The sequence below is a fragment of the Heptranchias perlo genome, chromosome 22 (genome assembly GCF_035084215.1).
Source record: "Heptranchias perlo isolate sHepPer1 chromosome 22, sHepPer1.hap1, whole genome shotgun sequence".
Lineage (NCBI taxonomy): Eukaryota > Metazoa > Chordata > Chondrichthyes > Hexanchiformes > Hexanchidae > Heptranchias > Heptranchias perlo.
Window position 1 is genome coordinate 41207482 of NC_090346.1, and position 17308 is coordinate 41224789.

At 37.3% G+C, this 17308-nt stretch overlaps 1 protein-coding gene across 5 annotated transcripts in view; it reads left to right on the plus strand.

The window, feature by feature from the left end:
- usp7 (ubiquitin specific peptidase 7 (herpes virus-associated)) overlaps window positions 1–16494 on the plus strand; it is a 77870-nt gene extending 61376 nt beyond the window's left edge. The window contains exons 18-32 of one of the 5 annotated variants that reach the window (XM_068003351.1): window positions 980–1085; window positions 1288–1380; window positions 1460–1527; window positions 2248–2348; window positions 4835–4988; window positions 5961–6028; window positions 7462–7570; window positions 8659–8736; window positions 9768–9868; window positions 10707–10806; window positions 10906–11025; window positions 11211–11282; window positions 11528–11618; window positions 11816–11851; window positions 15021–16494. In XM_068003351.1, the coding sequence (XP_067859452.1) occupies window positions 980–1085; window positions 1288–1380; window positions 1460–1527; window positions 2248–2348; window positions 4835–4988; window positions 5961–6028; window positions 7462–7570; window positions 8659–8736; window positions 9768–9868; window positions 10707–10806; window positions 10906–11025; window positions 11211–11282; window positions 11528–11618; window positions 11816–11851; window positions 15021–15127 (1404 nt within the window). In that variant the 3' untranslated portion in view covers window positions 15128–16494. The other 4 variants (XM_068003352.1, XM_068003354.1, XM_068003355.1 and 1 more) reach the window with 4 other exon arrangements.
- Window positions 16495–17308: the final 814 nt, after the last annotated feature.

The window sequence follows — 17308 nt, forward strand, 5'->3', positions numbered from 1 at the left end:
TAAGTCAAACCATCAAGTCCCGGCAGCATCCTAGTAAATCTTTTCTGCACTCTTTCTAGTTTAATAATATCCTTTCTATAATAGGGTGACCAGAACTGTACACAGTATTCCAAGTGTGGCCTAACTAATGTCTTGTACAACTTCAACAAGACATCCCAACTCCTGTATTCAATGTTCTGACCAATGAAACCAAGCAAGCTGAATTCTTCACTTCATAATGCACCACTTGAGAACCAAACGTTACTAAATTTCTGCAACAGTTTTTTTAAAATTAGGAAAAATAGTTGGTTTTGAGTCTGTTTTGTGGTATTCTGAATATCGTAACATTGCTGGTTAGGAGAACAAATTATTAAAACTGGTCTGTCATGCTCAACAAAACAATCATGTATTTGCATCTAGCATGTCTGTTGCATCTTGAAGTGTTGTACAGACAAAATGTGTCTCATACTTGCACCCGATTGGCTCAAATATGTTCATAAAACAGCAAATCACAATTGAACAAGTAGCATCTTGAGTAGCTTTTTTTACAATCTACCGTGAGCAGCAGCAATTTATTCTGACCTCAGAATACCTGTTTATAGGACGTTACTCCCTACCCTACAGGGAGAAGTTGTAGATGAAATTTCTGCTCTGCTTTCGTTGGACATTGAGACTTCAAAGGGACAGGCCTAGCTAAACACACACTCTACCTTAAAGGCAGACAATTTTTGTCAGTGCAATGCCGGAACACTCCTGTTGTCATGGACAGCTTATCCTCTGACTTATCGGAAAGTGATGGGGAATCCAATTGTATTTTTAAGTTTAACTACATTGCCTGCAGTAGTGATATTGTGCACCATGAATCTGTAGATCCAGGACCATCTGTTAGTACAGATATATTGAAATAAATGGGGTCTTTGAAAATAGATATTAATGCAACATGAACTAAACTTTTGAGATCAATGTGCTCTAACAATCCAAACTTTGTTTCCCCACATAGATGATTGAATTGAGTGATAATGACAACCCGTGGACAATATTTCTAGAGACGGTAGATCCAGAGTTAGCCGCCAGTGGAGCAACGTTGCCCAAATTTGATAAAGATCGTAAGTCCATATTAACAATGTGTTATTATGCTAAGTAATGATCATATGATTTGTGCAGCAGTCATGTTTTAGTTACCTTAATTGCTTTTATCCATATTTGAGGTCAAACCTTTGAGTATAACAAAATGCTCCATAATTGCATGTCAATAATAAAGAAATAGGTTACAAATGTACAACATAGTAAGGCTTTTTTTTTCTTCAGATGATGTAATGTTGTTTTTGAAGATGTACGATCCCAAAACTCGGAGCTTGAATTACTGTGGACATATCTACACCCCTATTTCGTGTAAAATACGTAAGTTGAGAACTGTTAATGCAGATACCAATTTGTACAAGCATTCCAAATGATTAACTGTTACATTTATTTTGTGCAGGTGATTTACTGCAAATCATGTGTGAGCGAGCAGGGTTTCCGCTAGGAACTAACCTTATCCTCTATGAGGTATAGAAAACACTTGATGTTCATGTTTACTTTGTAAAACATCAATACAATGTTTCATTAAAATACAGCATTGCTGTAAAAATCTGACTTCAAATATATTTTCCTTGGACGTTTAAATTTTTTAAAAAATTGAATCGATTATGGCTTGAACCATGCTGTCATTCACTCGGAAGGCATTCAATAGCCATTTCCAACACCGAGCCAGCATGTTACTGGTATCTGGAGGGTGAGAACATATACAAACAAGTCACGGAGGATTCAGGATCACTTATGCAACCTCCTGATTCATAATGTAGTAGGCAAAGCTGATTGCAATGCTACAAGCAGGACAATGGAACAATTTATGGGTGAAGCATGCACAGTTGATCCAGGATCCTCTTGGATAGAAAGGAGCACTTGTATAGGAAGGGTCACTGTGTCCCCCACCATCTTGGACACAATGTGTGCTCAGGGTGGGGAAGGAGGGCTAGAAGAAAAAATGTTGGGAAGATTTGGTTTTATAAGTTCAGGAAGAATGACAGCTGGGTTTTAGTATTTTCCTCAGATCTATTAGTCATTAGTCATTAAAAAGAACACATTTTTAAGATCATCAGTTCCATTTGTAGTCTAGCCATTTGGTTGTCTGGCAATTATTTTGCTTTTATAGTCTTTGCAACAAATAAGTGATTGCTTATGTTAATTTGTAAAACTATTTAGTTGATAAAACTGTCTTTACTTTAGGAAGTAAAACCCAATTTAACTGAAAGAATTCAGGATTATGAAGTGTCCCTTGATAAAGCACTTGACGAGCTCATGGATGGCGATATTATAGTATTTCAGAAGTAAGTAATGTTTTAGCAGCAAATTAAACTAAAAGATTAATTTTTCTTAATGCAGCTCAACTCAGTGTAACTTTTTGAAATTCTGATATGCACCCTTCTGGTTTGTATTGGGAAAGTGGTTGTAAAATTCCAGAAAATGTGTAGTGGTTGTATTGCATTATTTAAGTGGGGGGAAATTATTTTTTTTTTACCAGTGTACAGCCAAAGTAACAACTATATGAAACATATTCAAACTCACCCAAGATACAGCAGAAGTTCATCAGCAGGAATTTTAATTTAGAATAAGAAAGCAGACCTGCAGTGTGAAAGACTGGAACAAACATTCCATGGGGGAAAAACAGTTTTAATTGTCCAATATCCTTGTAAAGCTGGTAATATGGTGGAACTCCTCCAATCTTGCCATGACTGTCATCCTGATATCCTTCATTGATCTAGATGGCCCAAAATACACCAGTCACTTAAAGAAGTAATTTCCTAGAAGAAAATTTCCATGTTAGACATTGTTTCCTTGAATACAAAAAGCATGTTGCAACTGGAGCAACAATATTGTGGGTCCATGTGTTATATCAATGCATGATTCCACCCATTTAGTATTGGACAGCAATTCATTTTAATAACATCTTTGGCATTAATTTTTCAGACAATTTTATATTGTAAAAATTCATTGTGCCCTTTTTTTGAAGTGTTTCTCCAGTTCTCTCCCTCTTATGAAGACATTGTCACTTGGTGGGGTAAGATACCACAGGTGCCCAACAGTGTGTTACCCAAATGGCCCATTGTTGGGACAGATTATTCAACAGTGGAAAGCATTCCAGCTAAGCTGTCCTTGGTCAAACTCTCCTTGGGGGAACTTTCCAGCAAAGGTTACTGGATAGTATTCAGTATGGGAATCCTGGCTGGTTCTCTTCCCCCTCCCTAACACAAGGTCCCTGAGGATAATTGTCATGCCCCAACTCCTGCCCCACTGTGATCAGCTAACCTGGGTATGGAACAAGAATTCAACCTGGGATCTTGTGATCTTTTTAACTACTTCTTTACTCGGGCCATCAAGGGAACTTAATATTTCATTTTAGAAATCAGATATAAACGGTGACATTAAGGTGATGCCCCAAAGAGTTAATATTGCCTGTGGATTCATTTTTTTGCCTGTTCTGTTGGTGTCATCAGTCTATATAACTATGATTTGAGCTGGGGGACGATCTCTGGAGATCTGCAATGAATGCTACATTTCAACAAAAACTTGATGTTCTAGTTAAAGTCTGCAGTGATGCTACCTACAGTTTGGTTTTCTCTTTAGTGAGTTTTTCAAGAAAATGAAACGGCAACTGTAAAAAGCGGCACTGTAAACTTGTAACTACTTGATTTCTTTCCAATCTGGAAGCTGAAAGCATATTCCACCTTATTTTTCCAGTATTTTGCAGATACCAAAATTTGCTACCCCAGCTCAAAATGTAATCCGTCCTGCAGATGCACAAAACACCAGTGTGAGTTACTGCTCATTTGTGACAGGCTCCAGACCACAGCTTGCTTCCACATTGGGTAATGAAATTGCCTAGCCTTTGCATGTTCCTCCTTATAATTGGCAAGAGGTACTATTCAATGCTGGAGGGAGAAATGGAGACCAGAAAACTATAGCTAACGAGTCGAGCTACAGTATTGTGGTAGATGTACATTGGAATGTCTCATACCGTCCGTTACTATTTATCTTCCTTAAACCTAACTGTATACCAGAAACTTTCAATACCATATAATCTAGGGTCCTCCTATTAAAATCATGCATGCTTGTAAGATATTTGCTGATGCCTTTTAATGGTCTGGATACATGACTGTATGCTGGCGAATACTAAGTGGAGTTTGGGAATGTTTGAACTAATTCTTGCAGATATCTTCAATTTTTGCAGGAGATTATCACCATTTCCTTTTAAAACTGTGCAGTTAATACACAGAACTAGTGGGTCTGTGCTCCTCTAAATCTCATGATATGGGATGTACTCTTACTCTATCTGCACTATTTTTTGTAACTTGGCACACTTGTCTGTGGCTCGTGTTTTGTTTCTTCATTACTGCACGTTGCCGTCTCCCTTCTAATTTTTTTTGTCCTTATCCGCTGATGGTAGTGACTCATAGTGGGGTTGCGTTCCAGACAGTGATTGTCAACATGCTGTTCAGCTGTGGGGTGTCATAGTTGAATGATCCTGCCCTACATGATCTCCCAACATTTTCCAGTGAGAGTCAATGGACAGTGGTCAGAATCAGGCCGCTGCCACTCCACATCTTCCAATCCTCCCCTGCAACAAAAGCTGTTGTAGCAACCAGAATCTGCCTTGTCCCTCTCTGTGGGGTAGATCCCTTATGTGTGCTTTAATTTTCACATTTCTTGAATGGTATTGTTTGTTTTGCTTTTAAATTGTGTTGGTCTCAATTTTGTTTTTTTTCTTTGTTCCCCTCCGTCTCTGTCACTATAATGCTTTCTGACTGATTTTCAGGGATGACCCAGAAAATGACTCCAGTGAGCTACCAACAACAAAAGATTATTTCCGAGATCTCTACCATCGGGTTGATGTCATCTTTTGCGATAAGACTATTCCTAATGACCCAGGCTTTGTCGTCACTCTGTCTAATAGAATGAACTACTTTCAGGTACGAGAGCTTTGACATTTGTTCACTCGTGAGGGGTAAACTAGAGGTGTATTAAAATCAGGCTCAAATGATCTTAGTGTGACCAATTTTATGCATGTTTAACCAGAACTGAAAAGTGGAGTGATGTCCATTTAGTTAGAAGTTAATTTTAATCTAGAGATGAACAATTGGGGTTTTTTAAATTGAGATGCCTGTTATGTATGTGGCTTGTGTGATGTAAGTTGTAGATTTTCTAAATCACTTCGTGTTAGGTTTGGTAAGTATACCCTTCGCAAATAAAGGGAGTATATTGCTTCTGCCATTGTGTATTTGCTTCAAAGAAAAGCTGATCTTTGATAGCGATCTTAATGGTTGTGTTAAATGGCTCAAATTCAGTTGTGTATTTTAAATGAAACATTTACATTAATGAGATACCAGTTTAGGATTGTCTTCAGCTTCAAAATGTGACATTCCACTAGTAATTTAGTGTTGTGTGTAATGAAGCTAATTCATTTGAATGTACAGTACTCAAATGGCCCAGTCAGGTGAATGTAAAATGATTAAAGACTTAGTACAAAAAATACTGTTGCCAAGACTTGTTTCCCCATGAGACAGTCTGACCAGTAGCCCTATTGTGCAGCTTGACTATCCTTTGATTTATTTTGAAACCTTAAATAACAGGGAAACATTTAGCATGGAGAACTGATTACATTTACTTTGTTCCTTTTATTTATTTTTGCCAGTTATTGATGATAGGGATGGGGTAACAAACATTTACATTACAAATCCTTAAATTTTTGATTGGTACATAGAGTATTTTGTTTGATTACAAAAAGGTTCAAAATAAAACATGCATTACTTCTGTTTAGTATTCCATTATGAAAGTGTTCCTACTACAGTACTGTGGATACTGCTTTGTACCACCCATTTTTTAAGGAATTCCCGCTTATAACGGGCAGTTTGACATGTTCTGATGTGATTTCTTTTTGTTAGGTTGCCAAGACCGTTGCACAGCGATTAAACACTGACCCAATGTTGCTTCAGTTCTTCAAGTCTCAAGGGTAAGACTACGTAACTTCGTAGTTTAAATTACTTTCTCAAAGACTTGTGTAAGTGGATATATTTGTTTTCCTAACTTTCATCTCAACAGCGAGTCCTTTGAGTCATGATTTCAGTTATTTTCACATTGTTAGCAATAGTAGCTGATTAGAGTAGTAGAATGAAAAATCCTTTGTTTGAAATCTACTGTTTTCTGGTAAGCGCTCTTGATCACACATGCCAATTGTAAATGTAGGTCTTGTATCATCAGTCTATTAGAGCATCAAAACAATGAACTGAATAAAAACTTGCACACACAATTAACTGTCATCATTCAGTCCAACATGGATGCTTCCTAACTTGAGAGCAGACTGGAGTGGCATATCTGGGACCTGGGCTCAAATCCACCCTGTACTGTTGGGATCAAATTTGTCTTTCTGTTGATCTGTAAAGGTCCTTCATATGTGAAATGAGTTTGGTCAATCTTGATCTAGTTCCTACTGCACACAAATCCATTATATAGAATTGATTGTAATTCAGCACAAATTGACACTTAAATTTAAAGCTTTACCAAGATAACAATGCATAACTAATATGTGAAATGGAGAGAAAAAAAACACTGCATGGGAAGGCTGAGGGGACTTGATTGAGGTGTACAAAATTACGAGGGGCCTAGATAGAGTAGACAGGAAGTACCTGTTTCCCCTAGCGGAGAGCTCAAGAACCAGAGGACATAAATTTAAGCTGATTGGCGAAAGGATTAGAGGGGACATGAGGAAAAACTTTTTTACCCGGTGGGTGTATGGAATTCGCTGCCCGAGTTGGTAGAGGCAGGGGCCTTCAACTCTTATATATTTTTTTTAAAGTACCTGGACCTGCACCTAAAGCGCTGTAAGCTGCAGGGCTACAGACCGGGTGCTGGAAGGTGGGATTAGAATGGGCACCTGGTTGTTCTTCGAGCCGGCGCAGATACGATGGGCCGAATGGCCCCCTTCTGTGCTGTATCTTTTCTATGGGTTCAGAGGGTGTTGTAAATCACATTATTGGGACAAAGGTACAGCATAGAGGGAGCAGTACTCTGCAGTCTTGCTGTACTTAATCTGGAGCACCCAATGCTAATGCAGGATGCTCAAATTATAAAACTGTTTCATTTTAAGAGAGAATTTGTGGTATTGTAAAATAATTATTTGCCAGTGAAGTTGTGATTTTTTTTTTGGGAGTGAGTGTGGTGGAGGGAGTGGAGTTATACATTGTATGTGCAAAAGAAAAGTAACCAAGATCATTTCCCTCCTTCACCTGTGTGTCTATGCGTTTAATATACTTTGTTAACTGAGTCAGTTTTTGTTTGATCTTGCATTCTGTTACCTATCTTTTAAAAAAGATTTCATTCATTGATATTAATGTAGTGCTCTTGCTTAAAAAGATTGCCAGAAATTAAAGAAGTTTATTGTTAAAGTTACAGGGATGGGCCTGGTAATCCTCTTAGGCATAATTATGAAGGCACACTTAGAGACTTGCTGCAGTTCTTCAAGCCAAGACAACCAAAGAAACTCTATTATCAGCAGGTAAGTGTGTTTGTACTCAACCTCTATGCTACATGTGGAAAAGGCTTGAGGTAAACTGGTGTTAAACACAAGCTTATCATTTTCAAATAAAGGTATATTTACTCGCATCTATCCTGGAACTATAACCTGTTACTGTTCCAATTTTGCCAAGCGTTAAAACTTTTAATATCCTTGTACACTACTTCTAATTTTGTTTTTACTGAATACTGTCAACTTGTGGAGCAATTTCATCTTCAAGCTTATGGGAATTTATTGCCATTCTACCTTCTGTTTGTGTAGTTACAAATCAATGTGGAATTACTTTTTGATTTTAAGACATGGATATCAGAAATAGGCAAGCACTTTTAAAGGTTGTGGTTTGTTTGCAAGTGTGATGGACAGCATGTTCAAAATAGGCAAGAGATTTATTTTTAGGCTGATTCAAAATTTTGTTTTATGGGCCTTACCCTCAAAACATGAAAGTGATTTTTCTTTAAAGTTCAGCTTCCTTCTCTGGGCCCACTGTCTTAAATTACTGCACTGCAATTTAAATGTTTGCAACTTATTTATGCATGCTTATTGTAGCCACATCTCTGGCTAGCCTAAGAAATACAAGCAAAGAGTTTTATAAGAATCTATGAAATTGCTGCCTCTTCCGAAATTACTCTCGCCACGCCAAAAAAGATGGAGTTAGGATGTAGCGGAATTGAAACAGTATAAATACCTAATGAGATTTTGAGATTTGTTTTTTGGAAGGGATAGGAAATGGGATTAAAACCTGAAAAGGGGAGGGAAGTTTTTAATGATTTAGGTTAGTTTCATGCAATATTCTAACTTTTTAAAAACGGGTACGTAGGAAGAGGTAGAAGAAATCAAAGTTCAGCAGCCCAGTCTCTGATGCATTATTTATTATGGGAGACAAATGCAATGTGAGTGACTTGTTTGTATTTATAGTATTAGAGACTTAAAAAGGGCTTGTCCACGTAGTCTGCTGTTTAATTCAAGTCACAGTTAATGTTTTAATATATAATCAATTTTTTGCACATTTTATACTGCAAAGACAATGCAATAAAAACTTGTTTTCCATTAATACACTTTTTTTTATCTAGCTGAAAATGAAGATCACAGACTTTGAAAACAGACGGAGTTTCAAATGTATTTGGCTCAATAGCAGTTATAGGGAAGAGGTGAATATCAATTTTTATGCTGCATTAAGATTTAATAGCCAGGCACTTCATAATGTTGTAAAATGAATTTGCCATTTAAACAGATTTGATTGTGAAAAAAAAATTCAAAGTAAAATCTTGTGTAGCTGGGGATAAGAACTATTCTTTGCCTTCATGCACACCATTCTTCACCTGCACACACTTTCCAGCACTCGCACATAAAGGTATCCAGTCATTGAATAGGGAGGGAGAAATCACCTCGTAATACAATGGGAAGCTCCCTCCTGCGGAGGCCCAGGCACTCTTTCCCTCCTTCACTGCATAACTACATCTCCAGATAGGGAATCAAAACAACTGACCATGGGCAAATAAATATATTTGTGAGAACACACACCTGCATATGGCCCCTAATCAAGTACACTGGGCCAAATCTGTGCAGTATATCGAATTTGAATTAGATCCTGGCTGCATTGCTTTTTTTTTGTTTAAGAATGTATTATAGTTATAATCAGATTCCCAGTACTGAAGAGAGGAAGAATCTTCAAAGGACCTTGTTTGGTGTCCCCTGCACGAAAGTATGTATACTTGGATGTCAGATGGGAAAAGAGGAAGACTTGATTGTGATCTTTTTCCTCTCATCTTCCATGGTCAAATAGTACGTTAACATTAGGGATGGCATCTTAATACGGCACTGGAGGATTCAGCACCAGCACAAATTGGGAAGAAAATTTGGTGGGGGGGTGTGGGGGGAGAATCGTATCTAGAAATTCGGGCACATGACTATATAGGATTGTTTCCTTTTAAAGCATTTCAATATTATAAACTCAGGAATTCTTTAGTTACTGCCAAAGTATAGCCCCAAAATAAGGGTACCAGTCAACTGATTAACGTTCACTCTAGTAATTAAGTGATGAACATCTACCAATATTGTACTAAGAAACTAGCTCAAACCATCCTCTACTTGTTAGTAGTGATGTTTTGTTGTTACTAGGAAATAAAATTGTTAGAAGTGTATTCAGCCAAATACTGATTGAATAAATATTTAATTACAGGAGATAACACTATATCCAGATAAGCATGGCTGTGTACGTGACTTACTGGAAGAATGTAAGAAAGCTGTAGAATTGTCAGAAAAAGGATCCAGCAAACTAAGGTAAGAATCTGTGTAGCGAGTATTCCACAGAGCATGCTTTGTAGTGATACCTCCACTGTTAATATAGGCAGTGCAGATTAGTTGTAGAGTGTACTACATTGTTCTAGTATGTAGAGTCTTGGAAGGCATCCACATTCAACTGTTCTGCCTTTGGAAGTTCACTTCGATGCGGTTGGTTTCAGCAAACCCACAATGTATTGTGTGAAGGTCTGCAGAAAATAGTTTCAATTTTGAGCTGACAATTGGCATAATCGTTCTTTAAAAATTGGTATGCACTGCGTACAGATTTTAGTATAAATTCAATTATTTTTTCAGTCTCTTATCCCAAACCAACTATTCTGTTGAGGCAAATTAGATAGGTTGTGTGAGCGATGGCAACTTAAGTGATGACGAGATACTGCATTAAGTTTGTAAGATATATGATAGTACAATGGAAAACATCTACCAGAAGTTTAACTTTTAGGATTTCTCAATATAGTAAATTTGTTAGAACCATAATTAATATAATGTTCCTCAAAAGATTTACAAACAATGAAACTATTTTAATTATAAATTTATCTGTATTTTTAAGGTGCCTTAAATTGCTATCCAGTCATCGCTGATTCCATGAGTGGCACTAATGTATGGCATGACATTCCTGGCACAGTTTCTGAAAACATAGTGCCTTAAAACGCGAGATGGGGAATCTGGCAACCCAGACCTGTTCAATTGGAGGGACAATCATCTTAGGCTCGTGCATCTCTGAGCAGTCACCTCTGGGTCCTGAGACAGTCTGGATTAAATGTAAACACCTTGACAGTTTGTAGTTTTTTATGCTGTTAATGTGTTTTTACTTTAGGCTACTGGAAATTGTAAGCTACAAAATAATTGGAGTCCATCAAGAAGATGAGTTGTTAGAATGTTTATCTCCAGCAACGAGCCGCACATTCAGGATAGAGGTATAACATGTATTTGATATCAAGCTATTCTGTGGCAATCCTTAAACTTTTATTTTAAACAAGTTTCCAATTGGTACATTTATTTGAACATTTTTTCAGGAGGTCCCACTAGATCAGGTTGATCTGGACAAAGAGAATGAACTACTGATCCCAGTGGCACATTTTCACAAAGAAGTTTTTGGCACTTTTGGAATTCCATTCTTGCTACGGATATGCCAGGTAAGATGTCAAATTGTATTGTCCCTGCAGAATATTTGATTGATAAGCAATTGTTTTCTCGGCTGTCACCTATTTACAAAGCTTTAGTGTGAAGAAATATTGACGAAGAAGGTTTGAGAGTTTTGTTCAAAAATATTGCTGGTTTAAGGTTAATAGGAGTTCGCGCTTTGTTTTATAAATTTCAGGGCGAACTCTTCAGGGAGATTATGAAGCGAATTCAGGCCATGCTGGAAGTTCAGGAGAAGGAATTTGAAAAGGTAAAAGCAGCTTATATTGGCAGTCTTTTTGAGAGTATTTTGCTTGTAATAGACTTTCTTTAAACAGAAGCTGAGATGGCAATAAAAACCCATGGCTGTTGGTTGTTTGTAATCTAAGTCAGTCTTTAAAGGACCAGAAGATTAATATTGAGCAAGAGTAGGTTCCTGCAGTCATTCGGTATAGTGTTCACTCCTCTCCTATTGTTTGGAATGGTTCCTTATTAAAACTTAATTCTCTTTTCAAGTTCAAGTTTGCAATTGTGATGATGGGTCGACACCAATACATAAATGAGGATGAATATGAAATCAACCTGAAGGATTTTGAGCCACAGCCCAGTAAGTAGCAAAAGAATTTGCAAATTTATTTTCTCACTATTGAGTCGGAAGGAATTGGTTTGAATGTCTTAAGTGCTAATAAATTAATTCCCATATTTTTATGACAATAACCTGTGGGGATATAATGTCTTAAAGAAATTCTAGACAGTGAGGGTTACCTTTTTGTGGGAGTTTTATATACGTGACTTTTTTTGCAGAAGACTGGTCAGTTCCAGATTCTCTACAGTTAACGGGTAAGCTCTCGAGACTAAAGATAGTTAAAATTGCATCTGTATGTGTGAACATGTGACCTGAGTGTTTGCATGAGGATCTGTATTTAAATTAACAGTGAAGTTTTAATATAGTACAATTCTGGCCTTGACAGGTGATCCCAAGCCAAGATGTATAATTATGCAGGTGATGTCAGGGTTTTAACAATAGTGATTTTATTTGTTGAGGGTTATTTTCATGACTTAGTAAATTGCAAGTTATTTTAGAGAAACTCTCAATTAAAACTTCTGAGACAAATCCAATTACAAAAGCAATTTCATTATTTCAGGCATTGGCATTAACACCAAATGTGCCAGAGCATTAGAACTTTTCACTGTACAGCAATTTTTTTTATTAGATGTTCACTACATAAATTTTTGATCTAAATTACCTATTTACTGTGCAAACCATATCGAGCTCCTGTTCAGTCCAAGTGCTGCATTTCCCTTTGTTTTTAAATGGGGGTAGCGAAGGGAGGGATCTGGGTAATAGTATACAGCTTACCCAAGACCGACTTACAAGGGATAAAATTTTTAAAAATGTGCAAGAGCTGAGACCAAAAAACTTGTCTTTTTTCTCCCTCCCTCCCTTTCTTTCCATAATGCGGCAGTTCAGGTTTAGGTACAGTTTGGCCCGGTGCCTTTCCTGAGCAGACAATTCATGCGAACCGAGATAGTGTTAGGTTTTTAAATTGTTGAGGGGATCACAAGCTGAACCATGGTATTCACCTGACAGCACAGATGTACACTTTCCATGAAGGATCACCATATAGCAATTGGGAGGAAGCTTGGCGAGACTAGCCAACTCAGGATGGGCCGTGGGTCAAATCTGTATGGCTAAGTGCTAACCATGTGGTGTGCTTACCTACTGAGCCAGTGGGCAACCCTATTTACAATAAACATAATTGCTACGAATCCTGTACTGTCTTTCCTGTGCTGATGTCAGTGTAAAAGTAGTTAATGACTCAAGTTCAGGGCTGCAGCCTCAGAGGTATCTGCCCTGGAATTTCCAGCCTAAACCCCTCAACCTCCTTTTTAAGTTGCTCCTTAAAACCTCCCTCTTCGACCAAGCTTGGTCACCTGTCCTAATAACTCTTTGTGGCTCGGTGTCAAATTTTGTCTGCTAACATTCCTGTGAAGTGCCTTGTGGTGTTTCTAAATAGAAAAACTTAGGGCAATTTGAGAAGTAGAGTTGGATGGAGCATGGGAGTTTCTCTGCAGTACTGGCTGAAATGCTAGGAGATACAAAATTAAGGTGCTACAGCATCACTCTTGGTGGAATAATATAATTATAGCATGACCAGATTACATGGGCAGTTTCCATTATAAATGTGGAAATAGAAATTTATAATGGGAAATGCTGACAAAGATGTGTTAAGTAAGATTTTTAACTGAAATACTGCAAATAAACAAAAATGGGCAGCATATGTACTCCATGAATGAATTCTGAAGAGTCGAGATCTTTGGGGCATTAACAGATGAAATGTTTAACATGTACAGTCACTCTGAAACAACTACTAATGAACCAAATTGAATGCTGAACTATATGCCCAAAGCAAGGAGGTCACACTCAACTGCACAGTGCTCTGATCAGACCACAACTTGACTGCTGCTTCCAGTTCTGGTCATCAAGATACAAGGGAGAATTCAAACTCTGGAGATATTAGAGAAGAGCCACAGGACTGATCCTTAGTGTCAAAGGGTTGAGTTATGAGGAAATGTTGGAAAAATTGTGTTTTTTAGCTTTGAAAGATGACTGAGAGGGGAACGCATGAAGATAGAGTATTTTTTTTTGGTCAGCCAGGTGTTTTGACACACAAACCCATGCCACATTTGAGTTTCCAAACCAAGCTACTGAGAAATCTACACATAATTTCTGTTTACCCAATACCGACTGCAGCTCTCCCCTTACAGGCAAATCCCAGTTTGCTGAGTCCAGATAGTTTGGATGCAGGCTTGGGGAGCCCCAAGTGTGCAGAGGGATCACACTACCAGTTAGAGCATTGACTTGCCGAGTTATTTGGAGTGGAGTGGGAAGAATAGCACCAACCATTCATAGCAAAGCTGCAAAAACTGAATTTTTGATATCCACCATAAGTTGTACCAGTGTGAAACTAAAACTGATATTTAAAAATGTAGCTATCAAGTACTCTGGGTATGTCTCCATAATGTGTGACAAAATGTAATATTTTATCCATATTGTATTTCCATTCTGTCTTTTTGCTACAGCACCTTTTGGGATTAAAACCAAGTTTGCTTAACATAATAACCCAGCCTGGGAGCTGCAAATTGCTGACTTGGATGAGACCAATTGGTTTTAATATGTTAATTGCACAGCTATTTGGTTTGAAATCACCAGAAGCACTTATAGATAGATAGCAGTGTGCTTTGTTTTGCAAATGCTCCATTAAGATAAATGGATTTAAGTCTGATGTTCACTTGATGCATCCTACTGGGAGGTAGTCCCAGGAACTGCAGGCATACACTGTCTTTATATGTATGATTGGCAGCTTTGCTTCTTTTTAGAAAGATATATTTAAGATGTCCATTGTTCCTGGTTCAATTTCAAAGGGTGGAATCTAGAAGAGAAATATACGAATGAATTCTTGGAGAATACGTGGAATGAGCAGTTGTGTATTCAAAAAAAAAGCATGCTTTTGTCCATAACTATGGAATCTGCATCATGACGTTTTGCAAATGTTAATTCATATACTAGAAGCCTGCAAATTGAAAAGTTGCTATGGAATCCTCCTATTAAGTACTTAACAAATGTGTGAAGCTCTTCCAGCAGCCTTGTTTATTTGCATGGGGCTTTATACCAATGGTTGTAGTGATTTAAAAATGTCTTTTTCTTAGATACCATAATTACAGTCATTGATGCAGTTATTGGAGTCTACAAATTTTGGGAATATTATCGCTTAATTTTAATGCTACTGGTATTAGCTTTATTTGTTATGTTTAGTTGGAGACCCTTATGACTATTACGTAATGGGTTGTGACTTTTGCGCGCGCACACACACGCGTACGTTAATTGAGTTGTATTTCACACTGATATTTAACTGCATTTAGCTTGAATTTAACTCTAATTGAAAGAGCGACCGTATATATCGGTATTAATGAAGTGATATTTAACTTTTTCTGTTTTTGTTCCCAGGTAATATGTCCCAGCCAAGGCCATGGTTGGGGCTTGATCACTTCAATAAAGCTCCAAAGAGAAGTCGCTATGCATACCTGGAAAAAGCGATCAAGATTCACAACTGACACCAATACCTGACCTAGTCAGAATTGTGTGTCTTAAAAATTAAAAAGACATTGTGTGCACCTATTCAACAACAGTAAAAATGAACTTTGGTACACGTGCACCTTGTCAGAAGTCTTCAGCGACAGGATTTGCTGCTGATGCTAATTTTATTTTGTTGAGGCTGTTCAGTTTGGCTTCTCTGTATCTATTGACTGCCTATTTTCCAGATGGAAAGAGGAAATGGTTTTATCCTTTTCAAAAGAGCAATGCAGTTGGATGTGAATTCTTGCTTGTTTTAAAGATGAAAAGATGTTGTGGCAGGAATGTGGCAGCATTGCGAAGGAGCTGAGTAGTAAGGAAACAGCTAGTCATTTGCTAAATGGTTCCATGCCTTTAGAATAACCCACAGCAGATGGCATAGGATTCACATCTCTGGCTGTCTGCTAATTATAGGTGTTTGTGAAACTTCACAAACACTTGAAGCAGTCAGCCTGTTCATGTTTACAGTCATTTGGATAGTTTTTCTTTATTTAGGTAGTTTGGATGAATTCAGAATTTTTGTGAATTTGTAAACACCACCGACTTTCACAGCATTAATAAATGGTGTCTGTACTACATCTTGCACGTTGTTGGCACTTAATATTAAGGAGATGCATTTTTTTTCTCCCAGCTGAATGTGGTCTTTGATTTGTTTTTAAACATGATCTGGGTTTTTGTTCATCCCATACTCTTTGTAGAACACCTTGGCAATAATAATAAATCAGTACTCATTGTATCCTGCCTGGTGCGAGTTTGTAGATCTGGCTATGCTTGTTTTATTTTGATGCTATGGCCATTAGTACTTCCTAATGGTAACTGGCTGGAGTAGGTGGGGTTTACTGTGCTGCCTGTGGGGGAAAACAGTTTTAAAACAATGGTGGCTGGAAAGGGCAAAGTTGAAAAATCTGAATGTCTTCTATTTTGTCATGGTGAGATGTGTAAAATTATAACATGACAAACACAGCCTTTAGCACAGAGGGCATGCTCAATAACGTAAGTAGTAAGCTGTTGACTTTGTAAAAATTTTTAAAAATACAAAAAAATTGTATATTTAATGATGAACATGTACAATTTAACACTCGAAGGATAAAATTTCCCAAGGAGGAGTCTGCAGGTAAAGTCACTGATGTTGATATTCATTGCGTGTAGTTTTATTTCAGACTGGTTTTTTTAAGCTAATTGCAGCAGCGTGTCTAGTTGAGTGCAGTAAAATAGAATCTGCAATTCACAACTTTAATTTCTCTTCCCTCCTATCTTTTTAATTCACGTAGCAGTGTATGAAATCTTTTCCTGTATATTGCCTTTTTGCTGGAAAATGTTGTATGTTGAATAAAATTTTCTATAAAAATTGTGTTGTATTTGCTTTGTGCACCAAAAACGTAAGATTTTGTTTAGATATTTTTGTTTTGGTTAAGCATTTCAACCTGCAAAAACATGTTGATAGGTTGGCAGATTTTTCTGTAATGCTGAATATTATAAAGTAGATTTAGACCCAAATATGGACTCAAGCAGCATTTTATTTCTTAGATTTAATTGCTAATGGCAGTGATGTAGATATCAAGTAATATAAATTCCTTAGCTGCTTTTTCGACTTTTGCTACTTGCTGTGATTACTTGCACAACTCAGCATTCTACTTACTGACTAAACTTCTTATCTATAACACAGGCACTTTCTTACACAGTTGTGCTTGTCTCAGTTCTTCAAGCATCCAATTTTAATTTTGTTAAGCTAGTAAGATCTGTTTACAGTCCTTTGGCAATATTTTGACTGTTCAGATTGGTACTTAATACTGAAAAGTTAATAATTGTAGATCAGGAGCATATCTGTCTGTCTTCCTGTGAATTCCTTATTAACTGTGTAGGGCTATTTAGGGTCTTATTCTCCTAAGTGGTTGTTTCCAAATGTCAGGGTTGCTAAGAATCTGCAGTAAAGAATGGGGTACACTAAGCAACTGTTGTCTTCCACAAAAAGAAAGTTCTACACCATTTACTATATTGTTTTTGCTACTTTATATTTTGACAGGCAATAGAGATTTTCTGGGTGTTTTTTCAAGGACAAAGTCTGTAAACCAATTTACCTACTATCGATGAATGCCAAGGCCTACTAGTTTCCTCTCTCAATCACTGACCAGTGACTTGCTGGAAAGTGTATGTGTTGATGC